The sequence below is a fragment of the Salvelinus fontinalis genome, chromosome 20 (assembly GCF_029448725.1).
Source record: "Salvelinus fontinalis isolate EN_2023a chromosome 20, ASM2944872v1, whole genome shotgun sequence".
Classification (NCBI taxonomy): domain Eukaryota; kingdom Metazoa; phylum Chordata; class Actinopteri; order Salmoniformes; family Salmonidae; genus Salvelinus; species Salvelinus fontinalis.
Genome location: NC_074684.1, coordinates 29,340,952 through 29,358,993, shown reverse-complemented (window position 1 = coordinate 29,358,993; position 18,042 = coordinate 29,340,952). Strand labels below are relative to the sequence as shown.

General features: G+C 42.1%; 1 protein-coding gene across 1 annotated transcript; it reads left to right on the top strand.

Annotated features, from left to right (window-relative positions):
• The first annotated feature begins 2,297 nt into the window (after positions 1-2,297).
• opn8c (opsin 8, group member c) lies at positions 2,298-17,775 on the top strand. The gene is made up of 4 exons (XM_055873539.1): positions 2,298-2,418; positions 4,863-5,156; positions 10,845-11,176; positions 13,748-17,775. The coding sequence occupies exons 1-4, from the start codon at positions 2,298-2,300 to the stop codon at positions 14,102-14,104; spliced, it is 1,104 nt and encodes a 367-aa protein (XP_055729514.1). The 3' UTR covers positions 14,105-17,775.
• The last annotated feature ends 267 nt before the right edge of the window (positions 17,776-18,042 follow it).

Here is an 18,042-nt window from a genome sequence, read left to right as displayed (position 1 = left end):
CAAAGTCAAGTTATTGGAGTGGCCATCACAAAGCCCTGACCTCAATCCTATAGAAAATGTCTGGGCAGAACTGAAAAAAGCGTGTGCGAGCAAGGAGGCCTACCAACCAGACTCATTTACACCAGCTCTGTCAGGAGGAATGGGCCAAAATTCACCCAACTTATTGTGGGAAGCTTGTGGAAGGCTACCCAAAACGTTTGACCCAAGTTTAACAATTTAAAGGCAATACTACCAAATACTAATTGAGTGTATGTAAACGTTTGACCCACTGGGAATGTGATGAAAGAAATAAAAGCTGAAATAAATCATTATCTGTACTATTATTCTGACATTTCACATTCTTAAAATAAAGTGGTGATCCTAACTGACCTAAAACAGGGAATTTTAACTCGGATTAAATATCAGGAATTGGGAAAAACTGAGTTTAAATGTATTTGGCTAAGGTGTATGTAAACTTCCGACTTCAACTGTAGCTGATATGGCTGACTTGCTTAAACAAATACGTTTTCTATTGACATTTGAGATGTACAAAACTATGGCAAAAAGGGACGACGAGCGGATATGAGGCAATCCGTAATTTTAATTAAGACATTAATGAGCGAGCTAGGATGGACATAGTCAATATAACTATTTGTTCAGCACTTTTGAAATGTACTGCAACAGGATTCAGAACATGAGCAGTTCTTACAGTATTCTCCTTGCACACCAAGTCAGAGCCGTAGGATAAATAAAGGGGACATATGAGCAGACAATGAAAGCTCTTTTATTTTAATTTTACAAATGTTAGAATTTGTCTAGATCGTTGACAAAACATTAAAATTAAACCTTCTGAAGGGACTGTATGTCCAAAAATTGATGTCGCAACTCCAGATTTACCCTTTATTACACCCCAAAATGCTTACTATAAAGTGTAAAAGGGGTAAAGGAGCTAATTTATTGTGGTAGAATGCTTATCAATTACATTTCTTACCAAAAAGTGAAATAAAGTAGAGTCTGAATCTGAACATGATTGTTAAGCACACAGCAATTATGTATATACACTGGAAAAGTTTTGAAGTCTTCATATCAAGATAATTGGATAAAGTGCACCTGAGTAATGGGTCTACCATTCCAGTGTTTAATTGCTATATTGTAATTACTTTGCCACCATGGCCTATTTATTGCCTTACCTCCCTTATATTACCTAATTTGCACACACTGTATATAGACATTTTCTACTGTATTACTGACTGTATGTTTGTTTATTCCATGTGTAACTCTGTGTTGTTGTATGTGTCGAACTGCTTTGCTTTATCTTGGCCAGGTCGCAATGAGAGCTTGTTCTCAACTAGCCTAGCTGGATAAATAAAGGTGGGGGAAAAAATAATAATAATAATGAGTCACACACACAAAATAGTCTGTCTTTAGCTAGAAGGTACAGTGTATCTATAGCTGTATGTTTCAACACAGAGAATAAAGGGACCATATAGATCAGTCCAAGGTATATGGTCAGTCTGCTGCAACCTGCTCTCAGCGCATTTTGTATTATTCTGTATGTAAATCCGAGGACCTCCATTTAGTATGATATGTTACATTTCGTATGATATGTATTAATTTGTAGATATCCATCATCCATTCCATATGATATGTTACGAATTACAATTTGTATGATATTTTGCAAAACATACAATATGTAACAATTCCAATTTGTTGTGACTAACGTTAGCTAGGTGGCTAGCTGGTTACGGTTAGGGGAAGGGTTAGCTAAAAGGGTAAGGGTTAGGGGAAGGGTTAGCTAACATGCTAAGTAGTTACAAAGTAGCTACAAAGTAAGTGAAAAATTGCTAATGCGCTAAAATGCTAAAGTTTCACTGATGAGATTCAAACACTTAAGGCTGGGGTGGATGGGTGGGCGTATAACACGAAAGGTTGCGTTTTTGAATCTCATCAGTGACTTTAGCACTTTAGCATTTTAGCTCATTAGCAACTTTTCACTTACTTTATCACACTAATTTGATGGTCCCGGTTTTACATTTACTATGAGACCAGGCTGCAACTCCACAAGCTTCAGAGAAAACATCTGTCTGAGTTTGACCAAATAATCCCATCATTATTGGTCTCTTCAGAGATAGCGACTAGAAGAGAGTACACATGATAATTGATGGCGCGAGCGTAGGACATTTCACTTTATGCTAAACATGAGATGACTGACACGAACATGTGATCCAATGCCACGAATATTTGCTTTTGCTGGCTTTTAAATGTTGAGTCGGATTCAAAAGTGAGGTGATCTACCCTTTCTTGAATTTGTATCCAAAATGATCTCACTGAACTCGTCAGAACGCACAGATGTGTGTGGGAACCGGACTGTCTCTATTTTCTCCTCCAAACTCGCACCTGGTGCTGATATAGGTGTGGGAATTACAATCCTGTCAATCGGTGAGTCGGACTTCGTTATTATCACTTTCATATCTGATCATCTAGAAAATGTATCCTAGAATATAGACACGCTGATGTTGATGCCTAGTTGATTGAGATTTATAGCACATGTTATTATTATTTTTATTTTAGTGGTCAGGTTCTTCCTACAAATTACACTTTAGAATGAACCGTGCGCTATACATGATATTAACGACTTTGTGGGCAATAGTAAATCATACAGATGTATGTGTAAAATATTTGAAATGTTTGTTTCACAGACTTTATTAATATTTTAAAGTATTTCATGTAGCTTATTTGTGGTAAGTTATACACAGTACTATGCATAGCCACCTACATACAGTATACTGCATTCGGGAAGGATTCAGACCCCTTGACTTTTTAAACATTTTGTTACGTTACAGCCTTACTCTAAAATGTATTAAATATTTTTTTTCCTTATCAATCTACACACAATACCCCATAATGACAAAACAAAAACAGGTTGAATTTTTTTGTGCAAATGCATACAAAAAAACTGAAATATCACATTTATTCAGACCCTTTATTCAGTACTTTGTTGAAGTACCTTTGGCAGCGATTACAGCCTTGAGTCGCCTTGGGTATGAAGCTACAACTTGGCACACCTGTATTTGGGGAGTTTCTCCAATTCTTCTCTGCAGATCCTCTCAAGCTCTGTCAGGTTGGATAGGGAGGGTTGCTGCACAGCTATTTTCAGGTCTCTCCAGGGATGTTAGATCGGGTTCAAGTCCGGGCTCTGGCTGGGCCACTCAAGGACATTCAGAGACTTGTCCGGAAGCCATGCCTGTGTTGTCTTGGCTGTGTGCTTAGGCTCGTTGTCCTGTTGGAAGCTAAACCTTCACCCCAGTCTGAAGTCCTGAGTGCTCTGGAGCAGGATCTCATCAAAGATCTTTCTGTACTTTGCTCAGTTCATCATCCCTCGATCCTGATTATTTATGTATTTCTTAATTCAATTATTTCACTTTTAGATTAGTGTGTATTGTGAATTGTTAGATACTACTGCGCTATTGGAGCCCGGAACACAGGCAGTTAGCTACACTCTCAATAGCATCTGCTAAATATGTGTATGTGACCAATAAAATATGATTTGATTTGATTTTGGCTAGACTCCCAGTCCCTGCCGCTGAAAAACATCCCCACAACGTGATGCTGCCACCACCATGTTTCGCCGTAGGGATGGTGCAAGGGTTTCCTCCAGACGTCACGCTTGGCATTCAGGCCAAAGAGTTCAATCTTGGTTTCATTAGACCAGAGAATCTTGTTTCTCATGGTCTGAGAGTCCATTTTCTTAATCTTTTCATCATCCTTTCATTTGTCTCTGTGTCAGGCCAGGAGGTTGGTGGCACCTTATTTGGGGAGGACGGGCTCATGGCAATGGCTGGAGCGGAATAAGTGGTTTCCATGTGTTTGATGCTATTCCATTCGCTCTGTTCCAGCCATTATTATGAGCTGTCCTCCCCTCAGCAGCCTCCACTGGTGTCAGGGGTGTTATTTGTACATCTATTGGAATATCTGACAGTCTTATTGTAGAAACAGAAATCACACACTATCAAAGTCTTCTTCCTTTAGGGTTCAGTAGTTCATGTGTTTGTTGTACGAGCCTACTTCATTTCAGTATTGCGGACACATGTTATTGCAGACATGGGTTATTATTTTGAGTCACCTGAATGCCTTATTGCCTGGAACAGCTACTATTTCAGGAAATCCATCACTCTCTATCCACGGTGACTTATGGCTCAGTGGTTCCTTAGTGGTGTATTCCCTCTGTGTCCAGCAGAGTTATTTCTCACACCTCCTCTGTGATGTTTACATAGTGAGTGAACACACTACAGGGGGTTAGCTGTGATTGCCAGCCAAAAACCTTAACAGTAGAAAGGTCATCCGGTGACTGGTATCTGTCTTACAGGAACATGATACTGTAGGTCTTATATAATGTCAGGTGTAATACATGGAAGCGTTGGTTTAATATTTCAGACAGGTTATATTCAGGATCCATTCTGATCACTGCTTGAGGAAACTTTCTTTCTGAAGATACCTGTGGTTATTGCACCAGATCTTACTGTATATATTCAGACTACCATGAGAAATTACATGTCAGAATGTACGGTGCCCTATATTTTGACATGATCAAACCATATCAATATAACATTTCCAACATCCCATACACTCTTATCCCTAATTGAGAGAAAACTTTTATTTATTTCACCTTTATTTTAGCAGGTCTCATTGAGATTAAGGTATCTTGTTCAAGGGAGCCCTGCATCACACAATTACACAACAAATGACACAATAGGAAATACACAAGAAAATAGAAAAACCATTCATGAAAAACAATCCAACGATAGACCATATCAATCATCACTCTCTTCTCCCATCTCTATAGAGATTCTTTGTATCCCCTTTCTTGTCTCTCTTCCAACCAGTGCTTCTGTCCGTCCTCGGCAACGGCCTGGTGCTGGTCATCTCCTACCGACGGAGGAAGAAGATGGTGGGTTCAGAGCTCCTCTGCGTCAACCTGGCCGTGGTAGATTTCCTATGTTGCATCTGTTTCTACCCGCTGTCCATTCTGTCATCGTTTAACCATGCCTGGCTGGGGCACCACGTCACGTGCGTCTACTACGGTCTGGGCTGCTACATATTCGGCCTGTGCGGCATGTTCACCATCGCCGCCATCAGCGTGACCCGGTATCTGAAAACATTCTATAACCTGGTCTATGGTGAGTAGAGCCTAGTCTATTTGGAGGGGGGGGGGGGGGGGCAGCCTGGTCTATGGTGAGTAGAGCCTAGTCTATTTGGAGGGGGGGGGGCAGCCTGGTCTATGGTGAGTAGAGCCTAGTCTATTTGGAGGGGGGGGGCAGCCTGGTCTATGGTGAGTAGAGCCTAGTCTATTTGGAGGGGGGGCAGCCTGGTCTATGGTGAGTAGAGCCTAGTCTATTTGGGTGGGGGGGGGGGGGGCAGCCTGGTCTATGGTGAGTAGAGCCTAGTCTATTTGGGTGGGTGGGGGGGGGGGTGCAGCCTGGTCTATGGTGAGTAGAGCCTAGTCTATTTGGGTGGGGGGGCAGCCTGGTCTATGGTGAGTAGAGCCTAGTCTATTTGGATGGGGGGGGGGGGCATCCTGGAGTACCAACCAGTTAGTTGGGTTTGCATGTTTGGGACTATTCTATTGGTTTTGTTGTACCAGGCAAGGTCAATATTACATTTACATTTTAGTATTTTAGCAGATGCTCTTATCCAGAGCGACTTATAGGAGTAATTAGGGTCAAGTGCCTTGCACAAGGGCACATCGGCAGATTTTCACTTAGTCCTGTCAGTGTTTTCGAACCAGCGACCAACATATTTCATCCGGCTAAGTGAATGCTAGACTCCCTACAAGCTTACCCAACATAGCTGCTGCACACTACACAAAGTACAGATACCCCCCAAAACGACTTAATAGTACTTTAAAGTATTTTTACTTAAGTCATTTACACAACTGCTCACAGCTGCTGCACAATGCACAAAAAAAGTACAGATACCCCCAAAAATTACTTAAGTAGTACTTTAAAGTATTTTTTACTTAAGTAATTTATAGAACTGCTCCCAGCTGCTGCATACTACACAAACAACCACTGACTCAGTGTGACGTTAAGTGAACAACAACATGAATCGAAATAGCTGATATAAAAATCACACTCAGGACCATGAAGCCAATAGAGAGTGTCTGTGTTGTTCTGTGTTGTTTTATCTGTAAGGGGTGTGTGTGTGTATGGTGTGTGTGTGTGCGCATGGTGTGTGTGTGTGTGTGTGTGCGCATGTGTAGTGTATTTGTGTAGTGTGTATGTGTGTGTGTGTGTATGGTGTGTGTGTAGTGTGTGTGTGCACGTGTGTAGTGTGTGTGTGTGTGTGTGTGTGTGTGTGTGTGTGTGTGTGTGTGTGTGTGTGTGTGTGTGTGTGTGTGTGTGTGTGTGTGTGTGTGTCATCCTGCTCCCGAGTGGCGCAGCGGTCTAAGGCACTGCATCTCAGCGTCACTACAGACCCTGGTTCGATTCCAGGCTGTATCACAACTGGCCGTGATTGGGAGTCCCATAGGGCGGCGCAAAATTGGCCCAGCGTTGTCCGGGTTAGGGTTTGGGGGTAGGCTGTCGTTGTAAATAAGAATTTGTTCTTAACTGACTTGCCTAGTTAAATAAATGTTATGTAAAATATAAATCCTGTTTGTGTTCATTGGGGTCTTTCCAGGAAGTCTCCAGGGACTAATATACAGTACCTTCAGACAGTATCCATACCACTTGACTTTTTCCACATTTTGTTCTGTTACAATGTGGGATTCAAATGGATTTGTCATTTTTTGTCAACCATCTACAAAAAATACTCTGTAATGTCAAAGTGGAAAGAAAAATTTGTTAAACAAAAAATATAAAAAATAAAACACTAATATATCTTAATTTATATTCAACCTCCTGAGTCAATGTTACAGTCACCTTTGACAGTGATTACAGCTGTGTCTTTCTGGGTAAGTCTCTAAGAGCTTTCCACACCTGGATTGTGAAACATTTGCCCATTATTATTTAACAAATTCTTCAAGCTCTGTCAAATTGGTTGTTGATCATTGCTAGAGAACCATTTTCAGGCCTTGCCATAGATTTTCAAGTAGATTTAAGTCAAACTGTAACTCGCCACTCAGGAACATTCACTGTCTTCTTGGTAAGCAAATCCAGTGTAGATTTGGCCTTGTGTTTTAGGTTATTGTCCTGCTGAAAGGTGAATTCATCTTCCAGTGTCTGATGGAAAGCAGACTGAACCAGGTTATGTCAGCTATTATGCCATATTATGACCGTGTCATAACGTGTTATGATGCTGGATGTCAAGTAAAGTGTAACCATATTATAATATATGACAATATGACATGATCATACAAAGCGGGCAACGTCCCGCTTACAGACATCAACAACGACAAACTTCAAATCTGCGAAGACTACCACTACTACCACTACTGTTGTTGATGATGATATCAGTAAACAGGAAATCACCACTCTGTATGATGATGTCATGCCTTCAAAGCTCTAAGGTTTAAGAGCCCAGTTTTTTCTCTGTGGTATATTTATAGGCTGTATTTATAATGTATTGCATACACATTTATAGGTAGTTATACAGGCTTGATCTCTCTTTTGTTGTAGCACCATCCCTAGGGTGGCTATAACAGAATGCTTGCTGGCCTGTTCTGTACCTAGGGTGGCTATAACAGAACGCTTGCTGCCCTGTTCTGTCCCTAGGGTGGCTATAACAGAACGCTTGCTGCCCTGTTCTGTTCCTAGGGTGGCTATAACAGAACGCTTGCTGCCCTGTTCTGTCCCTAGGGTGGCTATAACAGAACGCTTGCTGCCCTGTTCTGTACCTAGGGTGGCTATAACAGAACGCTTGCTGCCCTGTTCTGTACCTAGGGTAGCTATAACAGAACGCTTGCTGCCCTGTTCTGTCCCTAGGGTGGCTATAACAGAACGCTTGCTGCCCTGTTCTGTCCCTAGGGTAGCTATAACAGAACGCTTGCTGCCCTGTTCTGTCCCTAGGGTGGCTATAACAGAACGCTTGCTGCCCTGTTCTGTCCCTAGGGTGGCTATAACAGAACGCTTGCTGCCCTGTTCTGTCCCCAGGGTGGCTATAACAGAACGCTTGCTGCCCTGTTCTGTCCCTAGGGTGGCTATAACAGAACGCTTGCTGCCCTGTTCTGTCCCTAGGGTGGCTATAACAGAACGCTTGCTGCCCTGTTCTGTCCCCAGGGTGGCTATAACAGAACGCTTGCTGCCCTGTTCTGTAACTAGGGTGGCTATAACAGAATGCTTGCTGGCCTGTTCTGTCCCTAGGGTGGCTATAACAGAACGCTTGCTGCCCTGTTCTGTACCTAGGGTGGCTATAACAGAACGCTTGCTGCCCTGTTCTGTACCTAGGGTGGCTATAACAGAACGCTTGCTGCCCTGTTCTGTCCCTAGGGTAGCTATAACAGAACGCTTGCTGCCCTGTTCTGTACCTAGGGTGGCTATAACAGAACGCTTGCTGCCCTGTTCTGTCCCTGGGGTGGCTATAACAGAACGCTTGCTGCCCTGTTCTGTCCCTAGGGTAGCTATAACAGAACGCTTGCTGCCCTGTTCTGTCCCTAGGGTGGGTATAACAGAATGCTTGCTGCCCTGTTCTGTCCCTAGGGTGGCTATAACAGAACGCTTGCTGCCCTGTTCTGTCCCTAGGGTAGCTATAACAGAACGCTTGCTGCCCTGTTCTGTCCCTAGGGTGGCTATAACAGAACGCTTGCTGCCCTGTTCTGTCCCTAGGGTGGCTATAACAGAACGCTTGCTGCCCTGTTCTGTCCCTAGGGTGGCTATAACAGAACGCTTGCTGCCCTGTTCTGTCCCCAGGGTGGCTATAACAGAACGCTTGCTGCCCTGTTCTGTAACTAGGGTGGCTATAACAGAATGCTTGCTGGCCTGTTCTGTCCCTAGGGTGGCTATAACAGAACGCTTGCTGCCCTGTTCTGTACCTAGGGTGGCTATAACAGAACGCTTGCTGCCCTGTTCTGTACCTAGGGTGGCTATAACAGAACGCTTGCTGCCCTGTTCTGTCCCTAGGGTAGCTATAACAGAACGCTTGCTGCCCTGTTCTGTACCTAGGGTGGCTATAACAGAACGCTTGCTGCCCTGTTCTGTCCCTGGGGTGGCTATAACAGAACGCTTGCTGCCCTGTTCTGTCCCTAGGGTGGCTATAACAGAACACTTGCTGCCCTGTTCTGTACCTTGCTCTGATCTGAAAGACATTAAAGACAATATGGGCACAATTCCACCTAGCCTATCACAGGGTAAGGTGGAGGTGCTGTAATACTACAATACCTTGGAAAACTAAATTAAGTGCCTATGAGAGGGGGCTAAGGATCGATTTGGATTTGAGCGTCTCCTGTCTCGCTCTCACTTTGTGTTTCAAAATCAAATCAAATTTTATTTGTCACATACACATGGTTAGCAGATGTTAATGCGAGTGTAGTGAAATACTTGTGCTTCTAGCTCCGACAATGCAGTAATAACCAACGAGTAATCTAACCTAACAATTCCACAACTACTATCTTATACACACAAGTGTAAAGGGATAAAGAATATGTACATAAAGATATATGAATGAGTGATGGTACAGAACGGCATGATGCAGTAGATGGTATGCAGTAGATGGTATCGAGTACAGTATATACATATGAGATGAGTCATGTAGGGTATGTAAACATAAAAGTGCATAGTTTAAAGTGGCTAGTGATACATGTATTACATAAAGATGGCACGATGCAGTAGATGATATAGAGTACAGTATATACATATACATTATATTAAGTGGCATTGTTTAAAGTGGCTAGTGATACATTTTTTATCAATTTCCATAAATTTCCATTATTAAAGTGAGCTTGAGTTGAGTCAGTATGTTGGCAGCAGCCACTCGAGTAGTGGTGGCTGTTTAACAGTCTGATGGCCTTGAGATAGAAGATGTTTTGCAGTCTCTCGGTCCCTGCTTTGATGCACCTGTACTGACCTCGCCTTCTGGATGATAGGACCGTCTGGTCCTCCTTCCCCTTGTTCGGCTGGGGCGAGTACAGGCAGTGGCTCGGGTGGTTAACAGGCAGTGGCTCGGGTGGTTGTTGTCCTTGATGATCTTTATGGCCTTCCTGTGACATCAGGTGGTGTAGGTGTCCTGGAGGGCAGGTAGTTTGCCCCCAGTGATGCGTTGTGCAGACCTCACTATTCTCTGGAGAGCCTTTTGGTTGTGGGCGGAGCAGTTGCCGTACCAGGCGGTGATACAGCCCGACAGGATGTTCTCGATTGTGCATCTGTAGAAGTTTGTGAGTGTATGTGTGCGTGTCTGTCTCTGTCTGTCTGTCTGTCTGTCTGTCTGTCTGTCTGTCTGTCTGTCAGTAGCAGGGCTTTCCGCTGTCCTGTGTTAATTGTAAGAGACGAGTAGGGTGCTCAGCCCTGAGTACTGGGATCAGGTGTGGATTAGGACAGGAGATGAGGGGAATAATACCACGGGACAGGTTAGTCATCAGTCAGTCTTCTTATCTCAGTCGGGAGCCTGTGAGATCGATTGGTGCTCTCTAAATACCATCTATGTGTCAGATCAATGGGGACCACATAGCATTTCTTTTGGAGAAATGGCCTTATTTGCCCATGGACTTTACATTTATGTGCCATAACTGCAATATTTTTAAGCCAATATTTTATAAGACAGGTATTCAAGGTATTCAAGCAGTAGAGAATTTGAGGTGCGGTACTCAGTACTGGTGTGTTCTGGCCCAAATCAAGCACTGATTAATCACTGAATCATCCAAACACAATGACAATCCCAGATGTCACCCTCCCTTTAAGAATATAACCAGGCGATGGATGTCTCTTTCCTTGCAGCAGTCTGGCTGGATGGCGCCAACATCCGGCTGGTGTGCTGTGCCTCGTGGCTAATCGCCGCCGTCTGGTCCTCCTTCCCCTTGTTCGGCTGGGGCGAGTACGTCCCCGAGCCCTACGGCCTGTCCTGTACCATCGCCTGGCACAGCTACCACACCTCCTTTAAAGACGCCTTCTACGTCATCTGTTCCTTCTCTTGTTTCATGCTGGTGCCCGTCCTGCTCATCGTGATGTCCCAGATCCAGATCCTCTATAAAGTCTATCATTTCACCTACGCCTTGTCAGCCCGGGGGATCCGGACCAACCTGCGCCATGCCGAAAAACGTCTCTCCATGGTGAGAAGGGTTTTATGTCCTGCTTAAAGAGGAACCACGGCAATGTGCCTGAACCTCTCTGACTCAGTGGAGTCAGATGTCACAGTGCATGCATCTTTCACTCAGGGAGAGCGGATGTAGAGCTTACTGCAGCGCTAGATACAACTTTTACCTTCTGTCACAGTGAACATAGTATCTTTATATTTGATTACAAGACCAATCGATTGTCAGATATTCCATACAAGGTTTTCACATACAGTACCACCCCAGTCAAAAGTTAGGACACATCTACTCATTCTAAGGGTTTTTCTTTATTTTTACTATTTTCTACATTGTAGAATAATAGTGAAGACATTAAAACTATGAAATAACACATATGGAATCATGTTGAAACCAAAAAAGTGTTAAACAGATCTGTTCATCCTGTCGTATGCTCTGGCATTATACAGTCTGGATGACATCTTATGTCATATGTTATTACATGCTACGTAAGAGTCTACATACCAGATGTTATAACAGGGTGTTATGTCATTTATTAACCTCTGTGTCACATTATTACATTGAATGGAATGATGTGCGTCATAACCATGTAATATGCCCTTATAGAGTGTGCACATACACCTTAAGTAAAGTGACATTCATTTGAGGTGGTATAAAAGTTATGAATGTGCTTATACCACGGAATGAGTTGAAAGTATCACAAAAAAAGGACACGTTATAATAACCAATAACACAAAATAGAAATAGAATTATAAAGGGCTCGATTTTGTCGTTCTAAGCATATGCAATGTGTCTGCTTCTGACATAAAATAAACGTTTGACTTCCACACAAAATTACTTTACTTATTTTAGGTTTAAGGAAGTGTGAAGGCCGCATTCTTTATTGTAGAGTTATGTATTTATATCCGCCTGCTCAAGACAAATTCAGCCATTGCTTTGCCAAATACACGTTCATACGACAGAGGACGTTGACATGGTCCTAGTAAGGTCTGGGTGGCTGTCTTCTGACTTATAAAATGGTGGGAAATCAATAAAATCAGTCATGTAAATATATGCATATTTTTTCAAAGTAATTCTAGTACCCAATTTTGGGGACTGTCAGCTTAAGAGGCTAGTTTGCTAGCTACGGGAGGAATTAGCTGAGGGATGGGGCTGGAGAAATGTAAACACTCCAATGTATAGACAGAGCTATGGATGCAAGGATTGACCATCCATGATATCAAAATTATAGTGGAACAATGTTTTGAGGCTATTTTTTGTGTTTACTTTTATTTTGTTAACAAACTTTTGAGTAAAACAAGCTTATATTTTGGGTTCTGATGGGTTACTACAGTTGAACTAAACTCATGAGGCATTTATTCAGTTATATTCTTCAAGGATTAATGGGTACTTATCATTCATTTATAAAGAGATGTCGGCTCATCATGTGGCAAACCTAGTTACAGTAGCTACAGCAAATAGCATGGATAATAAAAAACAATAGTTAGCTTGAGTTAAATAACGTGTATTATGATGAAAAGGTAATTTTGTTTAAAGTGTACGTGAAAGAGGATGTTAATGTGCAATGTGCTACAGAGTACTTTTTTTCATTCCAAAGGGTGGCTACTTTGAAGAATCATAAATCTAAAATATATTTTGATAGGTTTAACACTTCTTTGGTTACTACATGATTCCACTATTTCATAGTTTTGATGTCTTTTGACTGGTGCTGTATGTTCTTTGAGAAGTTTAAAAGATTTATCAGGCTTGTGACTATTTCTCTACTACGGATGTCCTTTGTCGTTTCCAATCCAATTCAGTCCAATTCTGACATTTTGCCCAATTATTGTCAAAAGAGCAGATAAAAAAAATCTGAATTGGGCTGCCTGTGTCAATGCAGCCCAAGGCACGTATGCCATTTTTGGGCTGCATTTTGCTCAGTAAAGTCACTACAGAAGTCAGTACTAGTGGTGTCATTAGGTAGGCTTGAATTAGCTGCATATACAGAAGCCAACTCTAACGTTGAAAGAGTTGGCTTTAGTACATACTGTATATTTAAATCTACCCAATGATACCAGTTATTGTATGAGAGCTTACGAGATAGAGTTGGATTTAGGCCTCCCGAGTGGCGCAGCGGTGTAAGGTACTGCATCGCAGCGCTAGAGGCGTCACTACAGACCTGGGTTCGATCCCAGGCTGTGTCGTACAATTGGCCCAGTATCGCACAATTGGCCCAGTATCGTCTGGGTTAGGGGAGGGTTTGGCCGGCTGGGATGTCCTTGTCCCATCGTGCTCAAGTGACTCCTTGTGGCAGGCCGGGAGCATGCACACTGACTTTGGTCGCCAGCTGTACAGTGTTTCCTCCAACACATTGGTGCGGCTGGCTTCTGGGTTAAGTGAGCAGTGTGTCAAGAAGCAGTGTTGCTTGGCGAGGTCGTGTTTCGGAGGACGCATGGCTCTCGACCTTCACCTCTCCCAAGTTTGTATGGGAGTTGCAATGATGGGACAAGACTGTAACTACCAATTGGGGGTAAAAAGTTAAATTTAGCAAATAATGTATGGATTTGGGTCTAGATATTGGACACAACATAATGTCTCTGTCGTCCCTCTCAGATGTTCTTCTGCATCAGCCTTGGCTTTGTGACGGCCTGGGCTCCCTACGCCGTTGTCTCCTTCCTCTTCATCTTCCACAAGGACAACAGGTACATGGCTCCTGGGGGCTTCGTGTTCCCCGCACTGTTCGCCAAGAGCTCCCACGTCTACAACCCCTTCATCTACTTCTACTTCAACAAGGCCTTCCGTCAGGAGCTGCGCTGCCTGTTGCGCTCCTTCTGCCCCTGGTTAGCCGGGAACCGTGTGGGGGTCCGCTCTGCCACGGGCCAGGAGGGACTCCCCGGGGGGCCACATCCCATCCAGATCCAGCTCCGGGAGCTGGGGATGTCTGGAGGGGGAGTCCTAGGGGAGGAATAGCAGTAAGGACACGGGGAGCACACTTTGGGGCGATCTCCTGCTGAGTGTCCAAGATCAGAGTGACCCCCTCGGGTGTGGACCATAGACCTGTCCAGTGCTTGACTTGGGCAGGAGCTCACCGGAGCTGAGCACCAGCACCTCAAATGTTCTACTGCTTGAGCTCCTGTTCCTCTTATAGAATATGAACTCAAAAGTATTGTGGAGTTCTTGCACCTAAATATGAACAGTATTGGCACCCAAAATGAGTACCGGCACCTATTTCAATCCAAGTCAAGCACTGGCATCTGTCTAATAGTTCCTTCCCATCCCCACCTGAACACTGATTGGATGATGAGAAAGAGAGGGGAGTGGACTTTGCAATAGGTTTGCTATAAGTTGAAAAGTGAATCGGGGTTGGTGCTCCTGAGACTGAGGCTGAATCACAAATCAGTCCCTTCCCCTCATCCCTCAGCCCTCCATTTGCGTGTTCACACATGCCTCCACAATATGCACAAGTGTCTGACAGCTAAGGGAGTGAAAATGATCGAAGGTGTAAGGGCTTATTAGCCACTTTAACTGAGCCAGCAAGTTACATGTTGCGTTTATGTTTGTTCAGTATATATGCCATGTGCATTTTGTTCGTGTCTGATTTTGAGATTTGACACATGTAACAAATGAAATATCTCCCAAATTAAATGTTTGACTGTTACTGTAAAATGACAAGGGGAATTTGTTCATTTGAATTTCATGCTTGTTTTATTATTTAAATGTGGAACATGAATCACATAATTTAAGTCACGAGTGTGTCCTGAAGTTGATGGGTTTATTTGATCCCCTTGCCACTCTTAAAGTCACCCTCAAAGTTTTGTCAGTAGCACGTGACATTGGAGGCCCTCCCAGTGAGTTGGTAGGGGGGAAGGGGCTTGTTTGGGATTCCCAGTGAGACTTCTGAGAGCAGTACAGGAAGTACACAGGAAGTACATTGATCCTTCTGCAGAAGCAGTGACAGGGTGCTACCATAGGAGGGCCAGTGAGACCAGAGACAAAGAGCTGAGGCCACAGAACCAGGAAGAGGCCAGCAAAGACTCCCAGCCAATAGGAAGAGCTCAGCATAATGGTATGGTAACACACAGACAGCACTGGACTAGAGTACAAGATGAGAACAAGGAGTAAAAACATTATTGTCTTGTAAAAACTAAAATTCGCCAATTATTAATAGCATTTCAGTCCTAAGTGGATTTATAAGAATACCTAAATTGTAATGAAAACAACATGAAATCAGTGGTTTATGTATTAATCTTGTCCACCAACTAGCTCGCTTTCTCTGTCTATATGGGGTAGCAATTGAGTTGGGGGACGAGGTTATGTACTGTTTGTATAGTCAGTCGTGTAATGTAGGGTAAACACAAATAAATGCAGTTTACACACTTTTGGGGGGGTGGACAGTTTACCCACCTTTTGAGAAAAATGCTTTGAAAGTTTAGGGAGCGTAACCTTTTTTCACTGCCACCGGTAATAAAAGCTTACCCACCATTTTGTTTTGACCACTAGGCTACATCACTGGTATAGGTGATGACACTTTTAAATGACTGGGCTAAATTATGCATAAAAAACTCATGTATTTTGTTTTATTGTTACACTAGTGTTCCCCATGGATTTAAATTGTCTGTTAATACCTTCATCTTCTGATTGAGATTCCATAAGATTTGTACCTGTGCTTGAATGCACACAGTACATGGAGCTACAGTGCCTTCAGGAAGTATTCACACCCCTTGACTTTTTCCACATTTTGTTGCTACAGCCTGAATTTAAAATGACTAAAATGTAGATTTTGTGTCACTGGTCTACACATAATACTGCATAATGTCAAAGTGGAATAATGTTTTAGTCATTTTTACAAATTAATAAAACATCTAAAGCTGAAATAATTATTTTGTTATAGCAAGACTAAATAATTTCAGAAGTAAAAATGTGCTAAACAAGTCAGATAATAAGTTGCATGGACTGATAATTTTTGAACGACTACCCAATCTCTGTACTCCATTCAATGATCTGTCAGGTTCCTCACTTGAGTAGTGAATTTCCAGCACAGATTCGACGAGAATGAAGAGGGAGGTTTTCCAATGCCTTGCAAAGAAGGGCACCTATTGGTAGACAAAGAGAGATGGCGTCCTTCCTAACTCAGTTGACGGAGAGAAAGGACACCGCTCAGGGATTTCACCATGAGGCCAATGGTAACTTTAAAACAGTTTTTAGGATAAAAAGAAAAGGAATAGAGCTAAGCACAGGCAAAATCCCAGAGGAAAACCTGGTTCAGTCTGCTTTCGACAGAAACCGGGAGACAAATCCACCTTTTAGCAGGACAATAACCTAAAATGCAAAGCCAATTATACACTGGAGTTACTTACTAAGATGACATTGAGTGGCCTAATATACAGTTTTGACTTAAATCTGCTTGATTTAATCTATGGCAAGACCTGAAAATGGCTGTCTAGCAATGATCAACAAACAACTTGACAGAGCTTGAATAATTTTTAAAATAATAATGGGCAAATATTGTACAATCCAGGTTTGCAAAGCGCTTAGCGCTTATCCAGAAACACTTGCAGCTGTAATTGCTACCGAAGGTGATTCTAACATGTATTGACTCAGGGGGTTGAACACATTACAGAGTATTTTGTGTAGATCGTTGACAGAAAATTAAAACTAAATCCATTTTAATCCCACTTTGTAACAGAACAAAATGTGGAATAAGTCACATTTTGAATACTGTCTGAAGACATTGTACATGTTATGCTTATCTACATGATTGTACCTATCTACATGTTGTACCTATCTACATGTTGTACCTATCTACATGTTGTACCTATCTACATGTTGTACCTATCTACATGATTGTACTGACAGGATCAATTGGAAGGATGATTTTCACACATTGTGGTTATGGGTCAAAATCAATCTTCTCTTCATTTGATTGATTTGACCATCATTTCACCGTATTATCCAGACGAGCGGTGCTTTCAAATCTGTTGCCTTGTTCTATCCGTATCATCTATTGAGTTATCATAGGGGTTTTTACAATGTGATGCTTGACTGCTTTGTCAATTTCTTCAGTTAAAAAAAGCATGGTTTGAAAGCATTGACTGTAGGCATCTTGTTTGGATGTTGACATACATTTATATATATATATAAAAACTTTATAAGGTATGTTTGTGTCACACGTTCTTAGATGTCCAAGCGCTTATATAACATTATTAAAATAGGCTTTTACACATGATTTGCTGTATGTTTCAGTACAATATTCAATAGTTGCTGTTAGTTACTGTTAATGGTCATTTTCAATTGATAATATACAGCTATTGATTGTTAAATTATATAATTTATAAATGCTTTATGAGCTTAGTAGTAGCTTGGTAGAACTGTCCTATCAGAACTCAGAAATCTAAGTTTGTATTACTCTACTGTTTATGTTGTTGTCATTTGAGTGTAAACCTACCATGTAGCCTACAGCTTCCTGTTTGAAACATATCATGTCGATCTCATGGACGGTGTTGTCCTTGGATACATTGCATAAATTAGCGCCAGGTGTCAGATGTTTGTTGTTTGGATGTTTATGTTTCAGAATTTTTATTGGATTCTGGTTTGTTCCGCTACTATGTATGATGTTTCTGAATACATTAGGAAATCTGTCACTCAGTCCACTGATTATTATCATTTGTAATGAATGAAATGATATCATACCAAAGTTGCAGTCTATCTCTTTTAGAATGTGTTCTGCATTAAATGACTTATGACATTATAAATGCTTATACATGATTATCACATGCCATAATGAATGATACCTTTCAGATTTAAGTACAGTGCAACCAATATATATATATATTTAATGTGCTGTGAATGTCCAAAAAAGAACACACTGAATTCACCCTAACAGCAATATTCATAGTTAAAAAATAATA